Genomic DNA, 15,909 nt, shown 5'->3' with positions numbered 1-15,909 from the left:
GAGGAAAACATATATATATATATAACTTTCTTGTTGAGCAAGTCTGGAGATCCCTGCTACATTTCCAGGCAGGCAGGAGACATTGCAGAGGGGAAACTGAGAGTACATTCAGGATGACATACCACAGTCATTGGCAGGCTTATGAGGAAGCACTTTTGAGGGCTGAAAGGGTGGCATGTTGACCATCCCTTCACTGGAGGACGACAAACAGCAAAACTGCAATCACTTCCATGACTCTTAAGGAAGACAAAGCTTGGGCTAGTTGGCAATTTTCAGTGTACTCAAGAGTGTACTTTTGAGTTCAAATATTCTTGAAAACTCTGTGTTGGAGAAAGAAGAGGAGGAGGCTTATAGATGCAGCAGCACGAGACAGGAGTGGAGTGTCAGAAAGGCACAAAGGAGGAACCGGAGAGCCCAGGAGCCACCATGATGACCACAGACACTGGCCAAGCAAGGGAGGCAGGCCTGAGCTAACACCCGGAGCCCCAGGGGTCAGCTGTGCTCCAGGCCCAGCCTGCAAGGGGTTCCAGTCTAGAAGGAGTTTCCAGGACACCAAAGGCCTGAGTTCTTCAAGCTTGACAAGGCTTGAATGGGCACTGGCTTCAGTGTTTGCTTCTCTAGAAAGACAAAACATGAGGGTGCTGCCTGCTTTACCTGTTTTCCAGCACTCCCAGGCAGATGGGGGTGGTTTTGCTCCACACTCAGACAGCCCAGAGCCACATCTGATCTACTCAGGCCCCCTCCATCCCTGGGGTGGTAGACCAGAAGCTTAGAGGCAAGGCTTGGGTGAGCCATTATGGCCACTTATACTTTTTGTGCATCTTCAAAGGGCAAGGGGAAAGCTGAAACCATGTCTAGGTTTTGGAATCTGGAATCTCTAGTGTACAGAGGGCACAAAAATCCATTGGTGCCACCCTGCCCCTCACAAAGGAGATAAAAATGCTCACTGGAGCCCAGATATAAGATTTAACGCCATTGTATTTATTAGGTTCTGAAACAATACACATTCACATCCTTTTGAATACAGTACATTTGGCACAATAATGTTTACAATGAAATAACACTAATGAATGGCAAGAGATTAAAATTACATCCAGAAAGGAAAAAAAATGTACAAATAAAGCATCACAATACAAAAAAAAAAAAAAAACCCTAAGATTGAATACATTTTATATTTAGCCAGAATTATTTTGCACATAATTTAAAAAGAGGTAATTTTTTAGCCTTTTTTTTTAAAGCAAGAATGCATTTTTTTTTCACCTTTGGAGGAAAAAAATGATGTTTCCACTTCACAAAGTCCATAATGAGAGAACACAGGAGAACAGCTATCCTTCATATATTTTTTTGGCATTTTTTTTTTTTTGCACTCAAGAGCTGGATAGATTAGAAAGAAATGTAACAGTGCGTCCGCTTCCTAACCCTTGTGAAAACTGAAAGGAAACAATGAATACTCAAGGAACACACAAGCTTTTTTCTATAGACGACATGGGATTTGAACCTGCCCGTGTGAGAACTTGATCAGCTCTGGCCCCGAGCAGGAGGTGTCCTAGCCAGCCCAGCTTTGGTGCCGAAAGGGAGCATCTCCGGGCCAGGCACCCCGCGAATGAACGCCTGGAGCTGCCGGGTGGAATGTATTGTTTGACTTTCCAGCAAAAATGCCAGTTGTCCTGTAGGAAGGGCCCAAGCGCTGCTGACAAGGGAACACCCCCGAGGCCTTGATGCAGGCCGCTTGGCATTGCAGTTAGAGCTTGGTTGTTCCAAGTTCCTCATGGTGAAGGAAGCAGAGGAAAAACAGAGCAGTAGTGATGCATGAGTATGACGGGCAGTATTGTCATGTCTTCTTAAAAAATGAGATGATGCCACCATGAAGATGTTTCTGTGCTTGTACTCAACTCCAGAAGATAGTCTCTCCCCAGTATGTCAAGTTACCGAAGATAAATTAAATTAATCTACTGTTCTTCATCACTTCACTGGTACGCCAAACACACAGATTGATATAGTATAATATTTGAAATTATCATAGGAACAGATAATAATTACACCTGAGTTTTTAAAAAATTAAAAACAAAAGAGAACTGAATGTCATCGTTAGTAACAAAGGCTATGACCGGCCAGATGCAAATATGGACACCAGCTTTCTATGGGCTCGAGCCAGTCACCGTCCAAGCTTTGAAACCACCATCAGAAACATTCCTTTCTCTTCCCCATCTCTATCAGGGCATAATAGAGCACAGGAGAACCAGATGTGAGATTTAATTAGCTTAATATATGTTTACGTCTTTTGAAATAACCCAAAATGAAATAAACAACACAAAGGACTCCTCCCCACCCTCCAGAAAGAAAGAAACACACCTTATCTCTCGGTAACTTGAACCAATACACTTACAGAGTATTGCACCTGGACATTATTATAATTATTCTTTCATAGACTAAAGTTTTATAATATGCCTGAACATGCAGCAGTTGATACCTCTAAATTCAATGAATTAATTCCACAGGCCTTGCAGCAAACACTATATACAAAAAATCTCAAATGTACAAAGGGCAAAAAGCTTCATTAGTGCCACTTTGCCACTCACAAGTATATATATTTAGGGGCAGCTGGGAAATCCACGTGCAACAGTTGGAATGGATTCCATTCCCTGCTAAATCAGTTCGGTAAAATAGATAATCAAATGACCTCTGGGAAACATATACACAAAGCCACAGAGAACCCTTGGAAATCAAAGAATGTAACACTGTTAGCATATCTACAGGAGGTAACATCACATCCATTAAATAGTGTCCACATGAGTTGCCACCGCTGGTCGCACAGAAACACGACTCCAAGTACATGGGGCCACATTGTCAGTTTTCAGACAAGTTGCTCTTCTGTCTCTGGACACCCTCCACATAACCCATGTTTAGCCTCATTCTGCTTGTCTCAAAAGCAGATATTTCATATTTCACTTTACATGTGTAATGTCTAAAAACCACGACACAGTAGTACTACCATTTTCGTAGAAGTGCGCAAAAAGAACACACCGTTGCGGGAAATAAATAGAGTGTATGCTGGGAGCATAGAACGAAACTGGAAGGAGAATTTGGGAGTGGGTTTCACTAGAACCTCAGGGTCTGGGCCATCGCTGGGGTGGCCTCTGTGTTTAGGCAGAACTTGAAGAATGAGGAACACTACTAGTTTCCTTCTCTCTCAATTCTTCCGGCCCCCAAGTGCCATGAAAGCATTAATAGCATGAACCTTGGACAGTTGGTTTCTCATTGTATATTAGCCCTTTAATATCTACCTGCATTAATATTGGAATTTATATCTTTTGGCCAATCAGAAAGCCAATTCACGAATAGATTTTTCAAATGTTAATCGAGTTCAAAAGCAAATTTCTTTTTCTACAAAGAGTGGTTTCTTCCATGAGATCCGTGCTCTCACAACTTTGGCATGGCCCAAAGCTAAAACCAGAGCAAGCAAGAACGAGCCATTCCAAGGTAGCCAACCTGTGCACCTCGAGGCCTGTCTCCTTCACAGCAGGTCCCGACGGCACCCACCCCCCAAGCTGGAGAAGCACCTGTCTCTCCCGGACAGAAGGGCAGAGGGTGGCAGGCGGGGGAAGGAAGGACGGAGAAGTGAGAGTTGTCGGGACCCTCGATCCAATTGCAGAGCCAGGGTCTTCTTATTTGCTTTTTTTTCATGTGGGTTGCTCTTTGAAGTAAAAGAACTGAAGTTGTGTCACTGCTGGGGGCCCCCGAGGAATGGAGACAGGCTTGCCGATGGACCAAACACGCGGTGTGTCCAGCTGGCTACCGACCCTGCGCACTTCTGCACTACCGGTGAGATAAGAACCAAGAGTTCCTCTGGTCCCCGGGTAGAAGAGGGAGGAGCCAGCCTGGGGTAAGGGAACGCAATAAATAGAGGGCAGACGAGGGACTTGGGCTCTGGAGAACAGGAGAAGCAGTTCAAGGCCTTCTGAGCCTCCAGAAATAGGACTCTCCTCGGCACCCCTTCCTGCAGCATCACCAAAGTCCACCTGGAGCAGCTTCTTAGGGCATCAGGTCTTCACCAAAGTAGGAGAAGCCTTTGAATTCCTCCTGGTTGATCTGCTTCACAATTGCTTCATCCACAAGCGTGAGTACTGGCTCTTCCCGGGTAAAGTCTTGGTCAAAGTTATTGACGTCTCTTTTGGTTTTCTGCGAGAAGAAAAGAGAAAGCACTGACTCCAGGCTGACCTTCCTCCCCACGGCCCCCCACGGGGAGTGGGCATCACACTGACCAGCCTCTCACCAAAGCAGGCCGCTAGCTACTGAGAGCAGACGCAGGGCTGCTCCGATGAGGTCACGATGGATGGCCCCAGGACCAGGAGGTGGCAGAGGACTTGGAAAGGAAGAATGAGTCCAGGTGAGAGGGAAGAAGGGGTGAGAGGGGATGATGGAAAAGCAGGGAAGTGGGATTCCCACAGACTGTTGTGTGGGGGGTAGCGTGCATGTGTCTGGGAGAGTGGGATGGGTAGTTCTGATCTCACACTTCCCCTCCTAGTCTAACCCTAGTCTGGCTCCATTGAGACCTCCATCTCTGTGACCCAGGGAACAAACTCGAATCTCCCTCCCACAGAGTCTCCAGGGCTCTTTCTTCTCTAGAGGTAGACCTCCATAAACTTCCCAGGTCTGCTCCATGTGACATCCTCTCTGTAAGGAGGAGGATGGGGGGGCGGAGGGGAGGCCATCTTCTGGGAGGCCTGCCTCCATCCCTACCCGCACCCACTAAGAGCCTTATTTTCAACTCCTACATTATTTCTATGATTACGCTCAACACGCTGACTTGCAATGAGTTGTGTGTGTTTGTCTTGGACCTAGAGCTCCCTACAGGCAGGGCTCTTAGCTTATTCAGCCTTGGGTTCCCAACAAAAAGCATCTACCAAATGAATGGACACATGAAAAAAAATCCCACCACTGACTCCCCAGCTCAGAAGGACCCATACCCAGTTGGAGGCCCAAGTTCCCAAAGTAGGGCTTGTGGTCCATGGCGGGTGGAGGGCAGCAACCAAACAAATCCCGGTTTGGGGAGAGAATCTGAGAGCGTAAATGATGCTCTCCGCCTCCCGGGACTTCCAGTGGATTTGGGAGCCAGTGTTCCTGTCTAGAACATACCCTGCAATAGTTAGGAAAACTTTCACAGAGAAGTTCAGGACTTGGCTGGGACTTGAAGAATGAGTTACAGTTGTGTTGGCAGAGATGGGACAAGGTCACCTGGGCAGGGAGATGGGGCAAAGGTGGGGGGTGGGGCAGGACCACGGGAGATGTGGAGCAGGACAAGGGGGTCAGCCAGCTGCTTGGGGCAGAGCCGGGCATGGGGAAAGAGGGAGACACGGTGAGTCCAGCTGCAGGGGCCTCTGGTGCCAGCTCCCCGGCCCGCAGGACATGGCTCAATGCCCAGGGGCTTGCAGGAGCTCCTGCCGTACTCTTCCAGGCGCTGCTTAACTGGTGTTACCAGGATTAGTGACCAGGGTGACAGAGTAAATCTTAGTAGAAAGATTAGCATTATTATTTGTAGGAAGAATAATATTAATATACGCTTTGTTCTGTGGAAACTAGTGACCTAAAAGATGTTAATAATTAGTCTGTGAAAAAAAGTGGTTTTGAGACAAAGCTATTTTTGCACCCAGCTCTTGGAGATTTGCCACCTACGCTGGTGGATTAAAGCCTCTGAGACATCCTAGAGTCAAGAAACCTGGTTCACTTTGCTTAGGACAGCCTTCCTCAAACGTGACAGGAAACTTTTTTTTTTTTTCCTTCCTTTTCTCTTTTTCCTGAATAGCTTCTCCACACCTCCCTCAGGAGCAGCATTCTGCAGGACACGGTTTGGGAAGTGTGCAGCGCTATAGTTTACGAAGCAGCTTCCCATTCGTTTCCTTACTTGATCCTTGGAACACGCAGGTACTGTTATCCTGATTTTACGGATGAGGAAACCGTGGCTCAAAGAGATTTGGTGACTTGACCAGGGTCACCCGATTAGCTAAGAGCAGAGTCAGGGTCAAAGTCAGGTCTCTGCATGATGCTGCATGGAACATCGGGAGAGCTGGTCCCTGGAGAAGAGCAAAGACATGGCAAGAATCGAAGCCCACCAGGAGACATTTAGGCCAGGCTGCTGGGCTCTAATGGAGCCAGAATGGCCTGCCAGTGGGCAAGCCTGGCAGGAGAGGCTGTGGGTTGGGGCGAGAGTGGGTGACCGACACTGGGCGAGCCCAGCATGTTTGCAGATCACCCCAGGCTGAGGTCAGAATCGGGTGCTTAGCACAGAGCAGGGAGGAGCAAATCTTTCAGCTCATCATCAGTCCTGCTTGGTGTGTTTTCTCTGGGCTTGAGCCACATAGTTCAGTAGGTCCCAGAGACCTTGGAGGGGAGACAGAAGAGATGGAAACAGGACCTGAAATGGAAGGATGTGAGTGTTGCCCTTGAGATGGGGAAGCAAAGAAGTGGCTTAGTCACTTCTACCAGGAGGCCTGGCTCCTGGGAAGGAGGATGATCTGGTCTCCACCTCCAGTGCGTACACCGCAAGAGGCAAAGGGGGCCTTGTGTGGACAGGAACTTCTGCGATGAATACCAAGCCCATCGCCACAGTGACATGGGAGGCCTGGTGCCTGGGGAAAGGGTGTGCTGATGCCTCTTCTGAACACCTCTGTCCAAGGAGGGATGGATCACTCTGACTGAGGAAGGGGTTGCTGTGCTGGGTAAAATGAGTCTAGAAGGAGGAACAGGGTAGGGGGGAGTGACTTGGGAAGCACTAAGCATCATCCCAGAAGGTGACCAGGAGGTACCCTCACTGGTGGGCAGGCAGGGATGGAGAGCTGCAGAAGGGGTGGTTGGGTGAAGGGGAGAGGCAGGAGGGACTAGGGTGGGTGGAAAACTTTTGTAACATCGCCAAGGGTGGGCCGTGCCTGGCTCTTCGGTATCTGTGGAAGCAGGGACCCCTCTTTCCCGGGTCCTGCTCGCTGCTCATGCATGAGGGAAGCAGGTATACAGAGAACCTCAGGAAATCTGGGGCTGCTCTGGCATTGCTCCTCCCCGTGTATCTACTGCTTGTGCTTCACTTTGCAGTCATTAGTGTCCATTAGTCATGGAAACTGGTTTCATTTCTCGAGGTAAGCCGAGCATGGCGGTGGGGACAGATTCCACAGGCTGTCTGAATTCCCCTCTTGCTGACTGTAGACCCGGGAACCAGGTTCAGTGAAGCTCAGCTAGGGGTGTCCTTCCCAGAGGACCTCTGGCTCCATTTCATGCAAGTCTGGGGAGCCATCTAGTTCAGCTCTGGGCGTTCCAGGGGCCACAGAATCCTCAGTAGCATTCGAGTGACTGTGCCACTCTTTAAGAACTCTATAGAAAAATATCCTTGCCTAGCGCAGGCCCTTCCAGATCCTTGGAAGCATTTTAGGTGCATGTCCATTATTCCCAACTCAAAAAGCCAACATCCCCACTATGTGCAATTCCTGACTATTAGCCTTAGAGACTTGAGAAGTTTTCCAAAGCAAATGGCTCTGGGAAACACCATCCGCTATTAGCAGCATGGAGACAGCATGCACAGCATCCTCCAATTTATTTCCTATTACTATTATTTTTTAAAAGATTTAATTTACTCATGAGAGGCACACAGAGAGTGGCAGAGACACAGGCAGAGGGAGAAGCACATTCCCTGTGGGGAATCCGATGTGGGACTAGATCCCAGGACTCTAGGATCACACCCTGAGTCAAAGGCAGATGCTCAACCACTGAGCTACCCAGGCATCCCAGCATCTTCCAATTTAAAGAGGATTGGGGATACTTTATTCACTGATTTTATTATTTGAAAAGCTGCTGCCTTCCTCTAAGCAAGCAGAAGACTCAACTTCAAGATGGGCAAAGCCTGACAGATACTCCCTGTTTGCCTGGATCCTTGGTCAGCCCATAAATATCCCCTAAAATATAAATGTCAGACTCTTAGCCTGCACAGTGGAGCCTGAAAGGTGATCTGGGACCTCTTCAGACCTTATCTCCTCCATAAAGCCCTTCCCATATCACCCTTGTCCCATACTCGGGGTGGGGGGCGACACAGAGTAGGGTAGAGAGCACTGGCTGCCCTCTTATCCTGGGACTGTCCCTTCCTGATTACATGATACTGTGTGAAGTCACTCTTTGAGACTTAGTCTTTTCATCTGTAAAACGGAGGTAAAAAGGTTGCCTTGAGGACTCCATGAGATGTCAGATGTTAGGTGCCTGATTGGAGATCCCAACATATAATGGGCCCCCAATAAAGGCGCCTCCAAGTCTTAGCACCTGTGTGCCATGGGCACGCATCAGGCACAGCTTGGCTGTTACCAACACAGTCTGTGGGATCTGCCCATTGATGCCATGAGCTTCTCGAAGGAGGGACTGAGTCTTACATTTCTCTGTATGCCTCCAAATGCTGAACTAGTGCAGAGCCACGGTCTACCTGACATCCCAGTGCTTTTTCCAGAGACTGAGATTCTTCCAATGGTACCTGATAGCTCTTGGGAAAAATCCTGGGGTCTCAGGTCCTTCAGGGTCTCATCCTCACCTAATTGCCCACTTCTAGGCGCTTGTGCACCATGAGGTTCTCTGGATTCACTGGCTTCCCTCGACTCCAAGCCTTTGTACAGCTAATCCTTGGCCTGCAACCCCCTCTCCCAATCCCATCTTTGGCCCCACGTCCTCATCACCCAGCTGAATTTCTCACCTTTCCCATTCCGACTTAGATGCCCTTCCTTCAAGCAGTCTTCCTGTCCTTCCATGCCTCTTATGGGTGGCCCATCATCTCTCCTAACTCATCACAGCACGGTTCACATGTATCCTCCTCCTTTTTGACTAATCCATGAGCCTTGGGGACAAGGACTGGTTTGAAGTCACCTTCCATCCCCAGCCTAGTGCCTTGTCCAGCACACAGTGAACGCTCAATAAATATCTGTTGGAAAATGAGCGAATGCACCTCTACTGTATCTACAGCTGGTAAAGCGCTCTGGATTTAGGACCACTGGCAGCTGTTAGACCAGAGGGGCTTTTCATTTGGGGGAGTGCGCAGGCCAAGTGGTGAGATGGCTGACATCTGACCCACACGGGGCCTAGAGCAGGGAGGCCCAGAGAAACAGGTAGACTGAGGCCTAGTTCATGGAGTTTCCTTCCTGAGGAGTGGTCAGCTTGGGGCATGGGGCTTCCCTGATGGCTGGCACTAGACAAACACAAACAGGTTCAGCCAGAGTTCGGGAAATTTCCATCAAGACAGATGGGCTAAGGGCAGTTTCTGTCACTACCCCTTGTGGCTGATGTTACAGGAAAGGACACTCCCATTCCCTCTGGCATCCCTTCAGAGACAAGGCCTGGGCTTTGAGGGGTCTGGGGCTAACTCTGGGGGAAGGGCACATCTTTGGTATCTGTGATGGGGGAGTGAGGTCGTTCATGGAAATGGTTACAGGTCGCTCCAGATCCCTGGAGAAGGTGCATCCGAGAAGCGGAGCCACTGGGCCTGCCTTGTAAGTCACCAGAGGCGGCTGAGGGCTTGGGGATCAGCCGGCCGTGGTAGTGCTTGGACCTCAGCACGGACGTGGGCAGACGGCCCGAATGCTCGCTTCCTGTCTGGCTGATGCAATGCGTTCACTTACTGTACTGAAGTCATAAACACGAGCTTTCAGAGGAGCCAACGATTTCTGCTTCTGTCTTCATCTGATTACGAGATCAACAGATGACTTTGTTCTAAAGCACACAGAGAGCTCCCTGATCTTACAGGCTGGGGCACGGGGCTGGCTTTCACGTGGCCACTCTGCTGGGCCCTGCCCACCTCTTTGCCTCTACCTGGCATGACAAGAGCAAGGGAGTGGTCACTGTGACCCACACGCACAACCAGATGGGGATGGGGGTCGGGGTGGGGGGACATGCTATCTCCACACAATCTCCAAAATGCCAGCTTTTTTTGTCTAGGTCCCATGTCAGGTTCCAATGCCCTCTTAGGTCCTCCCAGACAGCAGCCTCACCCAATCCCAACCCCTCCCAGTGCCCAAGGCACTTCCTGGGTCACGCACAGGGCCCCTTCTAATAGGTCCTGAGGGTCACCGGCTCCTCTCAGACCCCTGAAGGTACCGCCTGCAAAGCGGGGGACACAGCAGAACACAATATCCATTTGCTGGAACCAATTTCTTTCACTGTAATAGTCAAACCCCAAATTCCTCCTGGCTTTGAAATGTCAATATTCTTGTTTCAGTTCCACTTTGCTCTTTTAAATACTTGAAAAAGAAAAAGCAAGAATTCAAATAATTAGAATACTTGCTCACTATCCATTAACCAAATCTTTGCACATGCGTGTATATTCATTATACCACACATTCTAAATAACAGAGTACATGTGGGTATGTTTATACAGACATGCTCACATGTGAAGTAAAATGAAATAAAGACTATATAACTGCATAGGGTCTTGCCTGGTAAAAATGAGGGTTGGAACAGAACAGAACTTCAAGTTAGCTATCCTTTACCTAGAAATTTCTCCAAACATAATCCTCCATCCCTTTCTCCTCCTCTTAATTTTTTGAACCAAGAATTGGTCATACTCTCAGATTTTCTTTAAACAAATCAGGGCAAGATGTACAGAGTTCGTCTGGCACTGGGCCACCCTGACCTTTTTATTGATTGGTTGATTGATTGAAAAGATTTTATTTATTTATGCACGACACAGAGAAGCAGAGATCTAGGCAGAAGGAGAAGCAGGCTCCCTGCAGAGGGAGAAGCAGGACCCTGGGATCACGACCTGAGCGAAAGGTAGATGCTTAACCATTGAGCCACCCAAGCACCCTGAAACAATACATTTCTGTTCTAAGGCACCCAGTCTCTGGTTCTTTCCAAGGGCAGCCCTAGGAAATGAATGCAAATGTCAATCTTCTGAAATGGATTTTTTTTTAATCCAAATGTAATCCTTTACATTTAGCTTTGATTTCTTCTTATTTTGGTACATATTTCTGGCTTATAGAGATCACCATAAATAACGATTCTGTAATTTACTTCTCTGATCTCAGTCTGTAACCAAGAAGGTAGGGATAATAAATGTACCTAGCTTGCCGAGGGTTCTAAGAGAGCGTAAAAGGGAAAGCTCATGTAAACTCTAAAGTACTATAAGAATATAACGTTAATTTAATTCCATCATCTATCTCCTCTGCTATATCCTTTGGCTCTGTCATCCTAAAACAAGACTGGCACACCTCCCATTACTCTGTTAAGGAGCGTATGACAATACGGTATAAGGCAGGCTCAGGCTCGGAGCCCTCTGACCTGCCCTCTCCAGAGAGCCCTCTTGCAAAGCTGAAAGGTCCACTAGCACACTTGGAGGACACTGTTGTTAAATCCACTGTGAACTGACCAGCTACAGTCCCTTTTTCCATCTTGTCCAGGAGGATGATATCAGAGACTTTCAATGGCTTTGCTGGAATAAAGACACATAATGCCTGCCTCATTTGTCTGCTCTACTGGTCTAGAATGGAAGTTAATTGGCTCTGAGTGATTACCATTTCCCCCTCAAGTGTCGACAAGCTATCTTCTTATAAAAACTTCTAGATCTGGCTCTTACAGCATCTATCTCCAAGTATCCCAAATCCCCATATTCTATATTTTTGCACATGAGGGAGCTACATGCTGGATTTTTAGGAGCTTTACATAACAGTGATGCTGGCCCCACATCGGAGACTCAGCGCCACTGCTTGGCCATCTGGCTGGGGCATGGGTATACCCCAGACTGCCAAGTGAGCTTTATTAAATGTAATTCATTAATTTCCCTCCCTTGGATTCCAGTTCAGCTCTTAGTGGTTTCTGAGCTAGTCTCTGTACTTCTAAGAGTTTTCCTGTCTTTTCCCGTCAGGGAAAAGTTAGAGACAAAATAACAGCCTTGCTTTTTGTCACTGGTTAACACAGTGCTTTTTCATCCTGTCTGTGCATCAAAAACAAACAAAGTGCCCCTGAAAAAGGAAGCCTCGTGCACTGTGGGTGGGAATGCAAACTGGTGCAGCCACTGTGGAAGACAGCATGGAGGTTCCTCAAGAAGTTAAAAACAGAACCATTCTATGATCCAGGAATCACACTACTGGTATTTACCCAAAGATACACAAAAACACTAATTCAAAGCAGTACATGCACCCTGATGTTTACGGCAGCATTATTTACAATAGCCAAGATATAGAAGCAGCCCAATATCCATCAACTGATGAATAGATAGGAAGGTATGGTGTATATATGTGATGGACTATTACTCAACCATAAAAAGAATGCACTCTTGCCATTTGCAACAACATAGATGGAGCTAGAGAATATTATGCTAAGTGAAATAAGTCAGAGAAAGACAAATACCATATGATTTTACTCATATGTGGAATTTAAGAAACCAAAGGGAAATAGAGATGGAGACAGAGACAGACAGAGAGAGAGAGAGAGAGAGAGAGAGAGAGAGAGAGAGAGACCACGAAACAGACTCTTAACTCCAGAGTATAAACTGATGGTGGCCAGAAGGGAGGTGGGTGTGGGGACAGGGGAAAGAGGGGGTGGGGATCGAGGAATGCATTGTGATGATGAGCCCTGAATAATTAAAAAAAAAAAAAAAACAAACAAACTTAAAAACAATAAAAAAAGAAAAAAACCCAGACCCCTGGATCTTGCCCCACACCTCATGAACTGGACTCTCCAAGGGTGAAGCCCAGACCTCTGTCTTTTTTTTTTTTTTTAAAGCTTTGTAAGTGATTCTGATATGCAGCTTGGTTGAGTCCCTTTGTGTAAAGGAGCAGTGAATCCCTTTCTTCCTTCTTTTCCTTAGTTTCAGAGAGCCTTTTTGTGGTTTAAAAGCCTACTTAGGGGCCTATCATTGAGTTGTTCTGGATTTGGCTTCCTCTGCAGCTCATGCTACATACTGGCATTCCTTCTCAATTTCATGCCCTCCTTTCCTTATTTGGTATTAGCCTTTATGAATGGGGATACCCAAAGGCTCACTGGGAGCCACACTGGTTTCCCCTGGTGTCAGCTCTGAAAGGCAGTGTAGTTCAGTGGGTTAGCGCATGTTCTCTGCGGCCAGCCGGCCTGGGTTCCATCCCTGATTCTGTCTGGCTCTGCAACCATGGGCAAATCATGCCATCTCTCTGTGCTTTAGTTTCACTACCTGTGAAGTGGGGATGCTAGTAGTCCTCCCCCTATATTCGTTATAAGGAATTCATGAAGTAACACATGTAAATGGTGAGAGTAAATGAAGAGCATTGCTTCCTCATCAAGATTTATCACAACTGTGTGGTTAGAACAAACAGCATTGTCTTTGGGATGCTCCTTGAGAGAGAGTTCTATTTGATCTCAGTTCACAGAATAGTCCCTGTTTCACCAGGGCACCTTGGGTGTGTTGTGTCCCTTGCTCTCAGACTCTAGAACTAAGTCTGCTCTCAAAAGCTAAGAGCCAAATGTGTGAGCCCCACCCCTTCCCCAAAGAACATTCCTGATTTTTTGTTTTTGTTTTTGCCTTCCTGCCCATTTTTCTTTCCTCATTTTCACAGATATTATATTTTAGAGTATGTACTTGATACCCTGGTGGACCATCTTCAAACTTTCTAGAATAAAGATTTAAAAAAAAAAAAAGGATACAAATTTTATGTTTAGTGGTGCTGGCAGTGATGTCATAGCTCCTCTGTAATGAGCAGGGTGTGTGTGCGTGCCGAGGGAGCCTGGGGAGCACGGAGAGCTGCTAGAGACTGAGGCGCAGGGGGACCTCATGCCTCACCCGTGATGCCATCTTCAAGAACAAGACCCAGGGTTTCTAGGTCTTCTGAATGTCCAGGAAATGCTCCAGATACATTTTCATTTAGATCTCCTAATTTCTCAGTGTTTCAACTAATTCAGTTTAAAAAAAAAAAAAAAAGGTAGCCTGGCTGAAAGGGTCACATAATCTCCAGCCTGTGACTTCTACTCTAGTCAAGTTGCTTCCACCTTTTAGGGGAAAAGAAAATCAAGACCCATTGCTTTTTAAGCACAAATGATTCAGTTCATGGCATTTAAAGATGGGGAGCCACTCGGTTCTTGGCCATTCACTGGTCCAAAGGAGAGAGCATCATGGGAACGTGGTGATGCTGGCATGAGTTGCTGAGGAGCCACCCAAGCCTCAGGTGGTGGTCTCAAGTGCCCCCTCCCCTATAATCTGGTCGACTGCCTTTTGTCTAAACCACTTTCGAGGGAAAGTTGCTTTACTCCTGAGGCAGTCTGTATACACATATTTTTACAACGGACCAAGTCCCTCAGACTACCAGGCCTTCTGAATGAACCTCCACAGCTGAGTTCTAACAAAGCAGCTGTTTGATGAAATCCAACAATTACCACTCTCTCCTTGTCCGCTCATTATTGTTTGCTAGACTATAAACATTATGCATTTTCACAAATTCCATTTGAAGAGTTACTTTGGGAACTCTTTTTTTTTTTTTAAGATTTTATTTATTTATTCATGAGAGACACAGAGAGAGGCAGACACAGGCAGAGAGAGAAGCAGGCCCCATGCAGGGAGCCTGATGTGGGACTCGATCCTAGGACCCCGGGATCATGACCTGAGCCAAAGGCAGATGCTCAATCGCTGAGCCACCAAAGTCCCCAGACTTTGGGAACTCTTGCTAACTAACACCAACCTCCTCCCTCATACCCAGCAAACACTTCAGTGATCCCAGGAGTTCAGCCAGCTACAATTTGTCTATGAATGAGAGGTCAATAAGGGGTCTGCAGAACCGCCCCTCCAGGATCTCTATTACGGGGGAGGGTGGGTATCCCCAACATAAAGAAGTTGTTACCAAACTCTGTACACTTGTTATGGTGCTTTTTAAACAAAACTTCACAGCGACTACCCGAAAGTTGGGTTCATTTGTAAGGTAGTGCCAACTGCCAACTAGAAACCCATGGAACTTTAAAAGGAGAACCCAAGACACAACTCCCTGGCATTTCCTGCTAACACGGTCAAGTGGGGAACTTGTCAAGGTGATTTTCAAGTTGTTGTACCTCTAAATTCTACAGCTCAATTATTTTAAGTAAAACACTTCAAGCAAGCCTCTTACCCTGGGGGTCTTACTCCTAAAGCAGGAGTGGGAAATATTTTCCAAAGGGTCATAGTAGATATGTGGGTTTCGTGAGCCACAGAGTCTCTGTTACAAGCACTCCACTATGACGCTGTGGCTCAAGCAGCTGCAGACAAGACACAACTGCACCGTGTGGCTGTGTTCCCAGTAAAGCTTTAGGTAGGAACGCTGACATTGAATTTCATGTAATGTTCATGTGTCATGAAACATTCTTCTTCAACCATATTAAGAGAAATGTAAAAACCACTCTTAGTCTGAGGACTGCACCAAAAGAGGCAGTGGGCTGGATTTAGCCTGGGGGCCAGCTGGCCAAGCCCTGTGCTAGGGACTGGAATTCAAGGCTCCTGTGAACCTTGTAGAACACAATATAGGGTGTTGGGCTTATGGAGACATTTTTCTGGGAAGAGTTGACTGATTCTTGAAGAAGTGGTGATCTGATTGCTAAGACCACAGATTTGAAAGTTTCCCCTTGTACAAAGCCTGAGTCTCTCTAAGGTCTGAGAACTCTGAGGAATCCACCTAGGGGAAGACACCCTGACAAGCATTCTCAGGACCTGAAATGTCCCCTTTTGTTTAAGTCCCTTAGACCATGGGAGTTCCCAACACGGGATGTTCCCTCTGGGGTGGTAAGTGTTCGGCAGAAAGGCTGAAGCAACCCTATGAAAATGATTGGGAAAAGTCCCTTGGACTCAGACTTTGGATCTGAGGCTCTTTCCAGAGGGTTCTTTTAAGACTAGGTGAAGTCATTTGTATCAAAGCTTTCTACAGACAGCACTTTTCATTCCTTTTAGCGCAGGAGGTGTTTCTGTGT

At 47.1% G+C, this 15,909-nt stretch overlaps 1 protein-coding gene across 2 annotated transcripts in view; it reads right to left on the bottom strand.

The window, feature by feature from the left end:
• Positions 1 to 960: 960 nt before the first annotated feature.
• Positions 961 to 15,909, bottom strand: part of PRKCE (protein kinase C epsilon) — a 485,623-nt gene continuing 470,674 nt past the window's right edge. For both annotated transcript variants that reach the window (XM_072741205.1, XM_025992586.2), the window contains one exon: positions 961 to 4,179. Coding sequence is in view for 1 of the 2 variants with exons in the window: in XM_025992586.2 (XP_025848371.2) it covers positions 4,033 to 4,179 (147 nt within the window). In the remaining variant the exon portion in view is untranslated. The remainder of the gene's footprint in view (positions 4,180 to 15,909) is intronic.

The sequence above is a fragment of the Vulpes vulpes genome, chromosome 16 (genome assembly GCF_048418805.1).
Source record: "Vulpes vulpes isolate BD-2025 chromosome 16, VulVul3, whole genome shotgun sequence".
Classification (NCBI taxonomy): Eukaryota; Metazoa; Chordata; class Mammalia; order Carnivora; family Canidae; genus Vulpes; species Vulpes vulpes.
The sequence above is the reverse complement of the archived record's forward strand: the minus strand, read 5'-3'. Positions and strand labels throughout refer to the sequence as shown.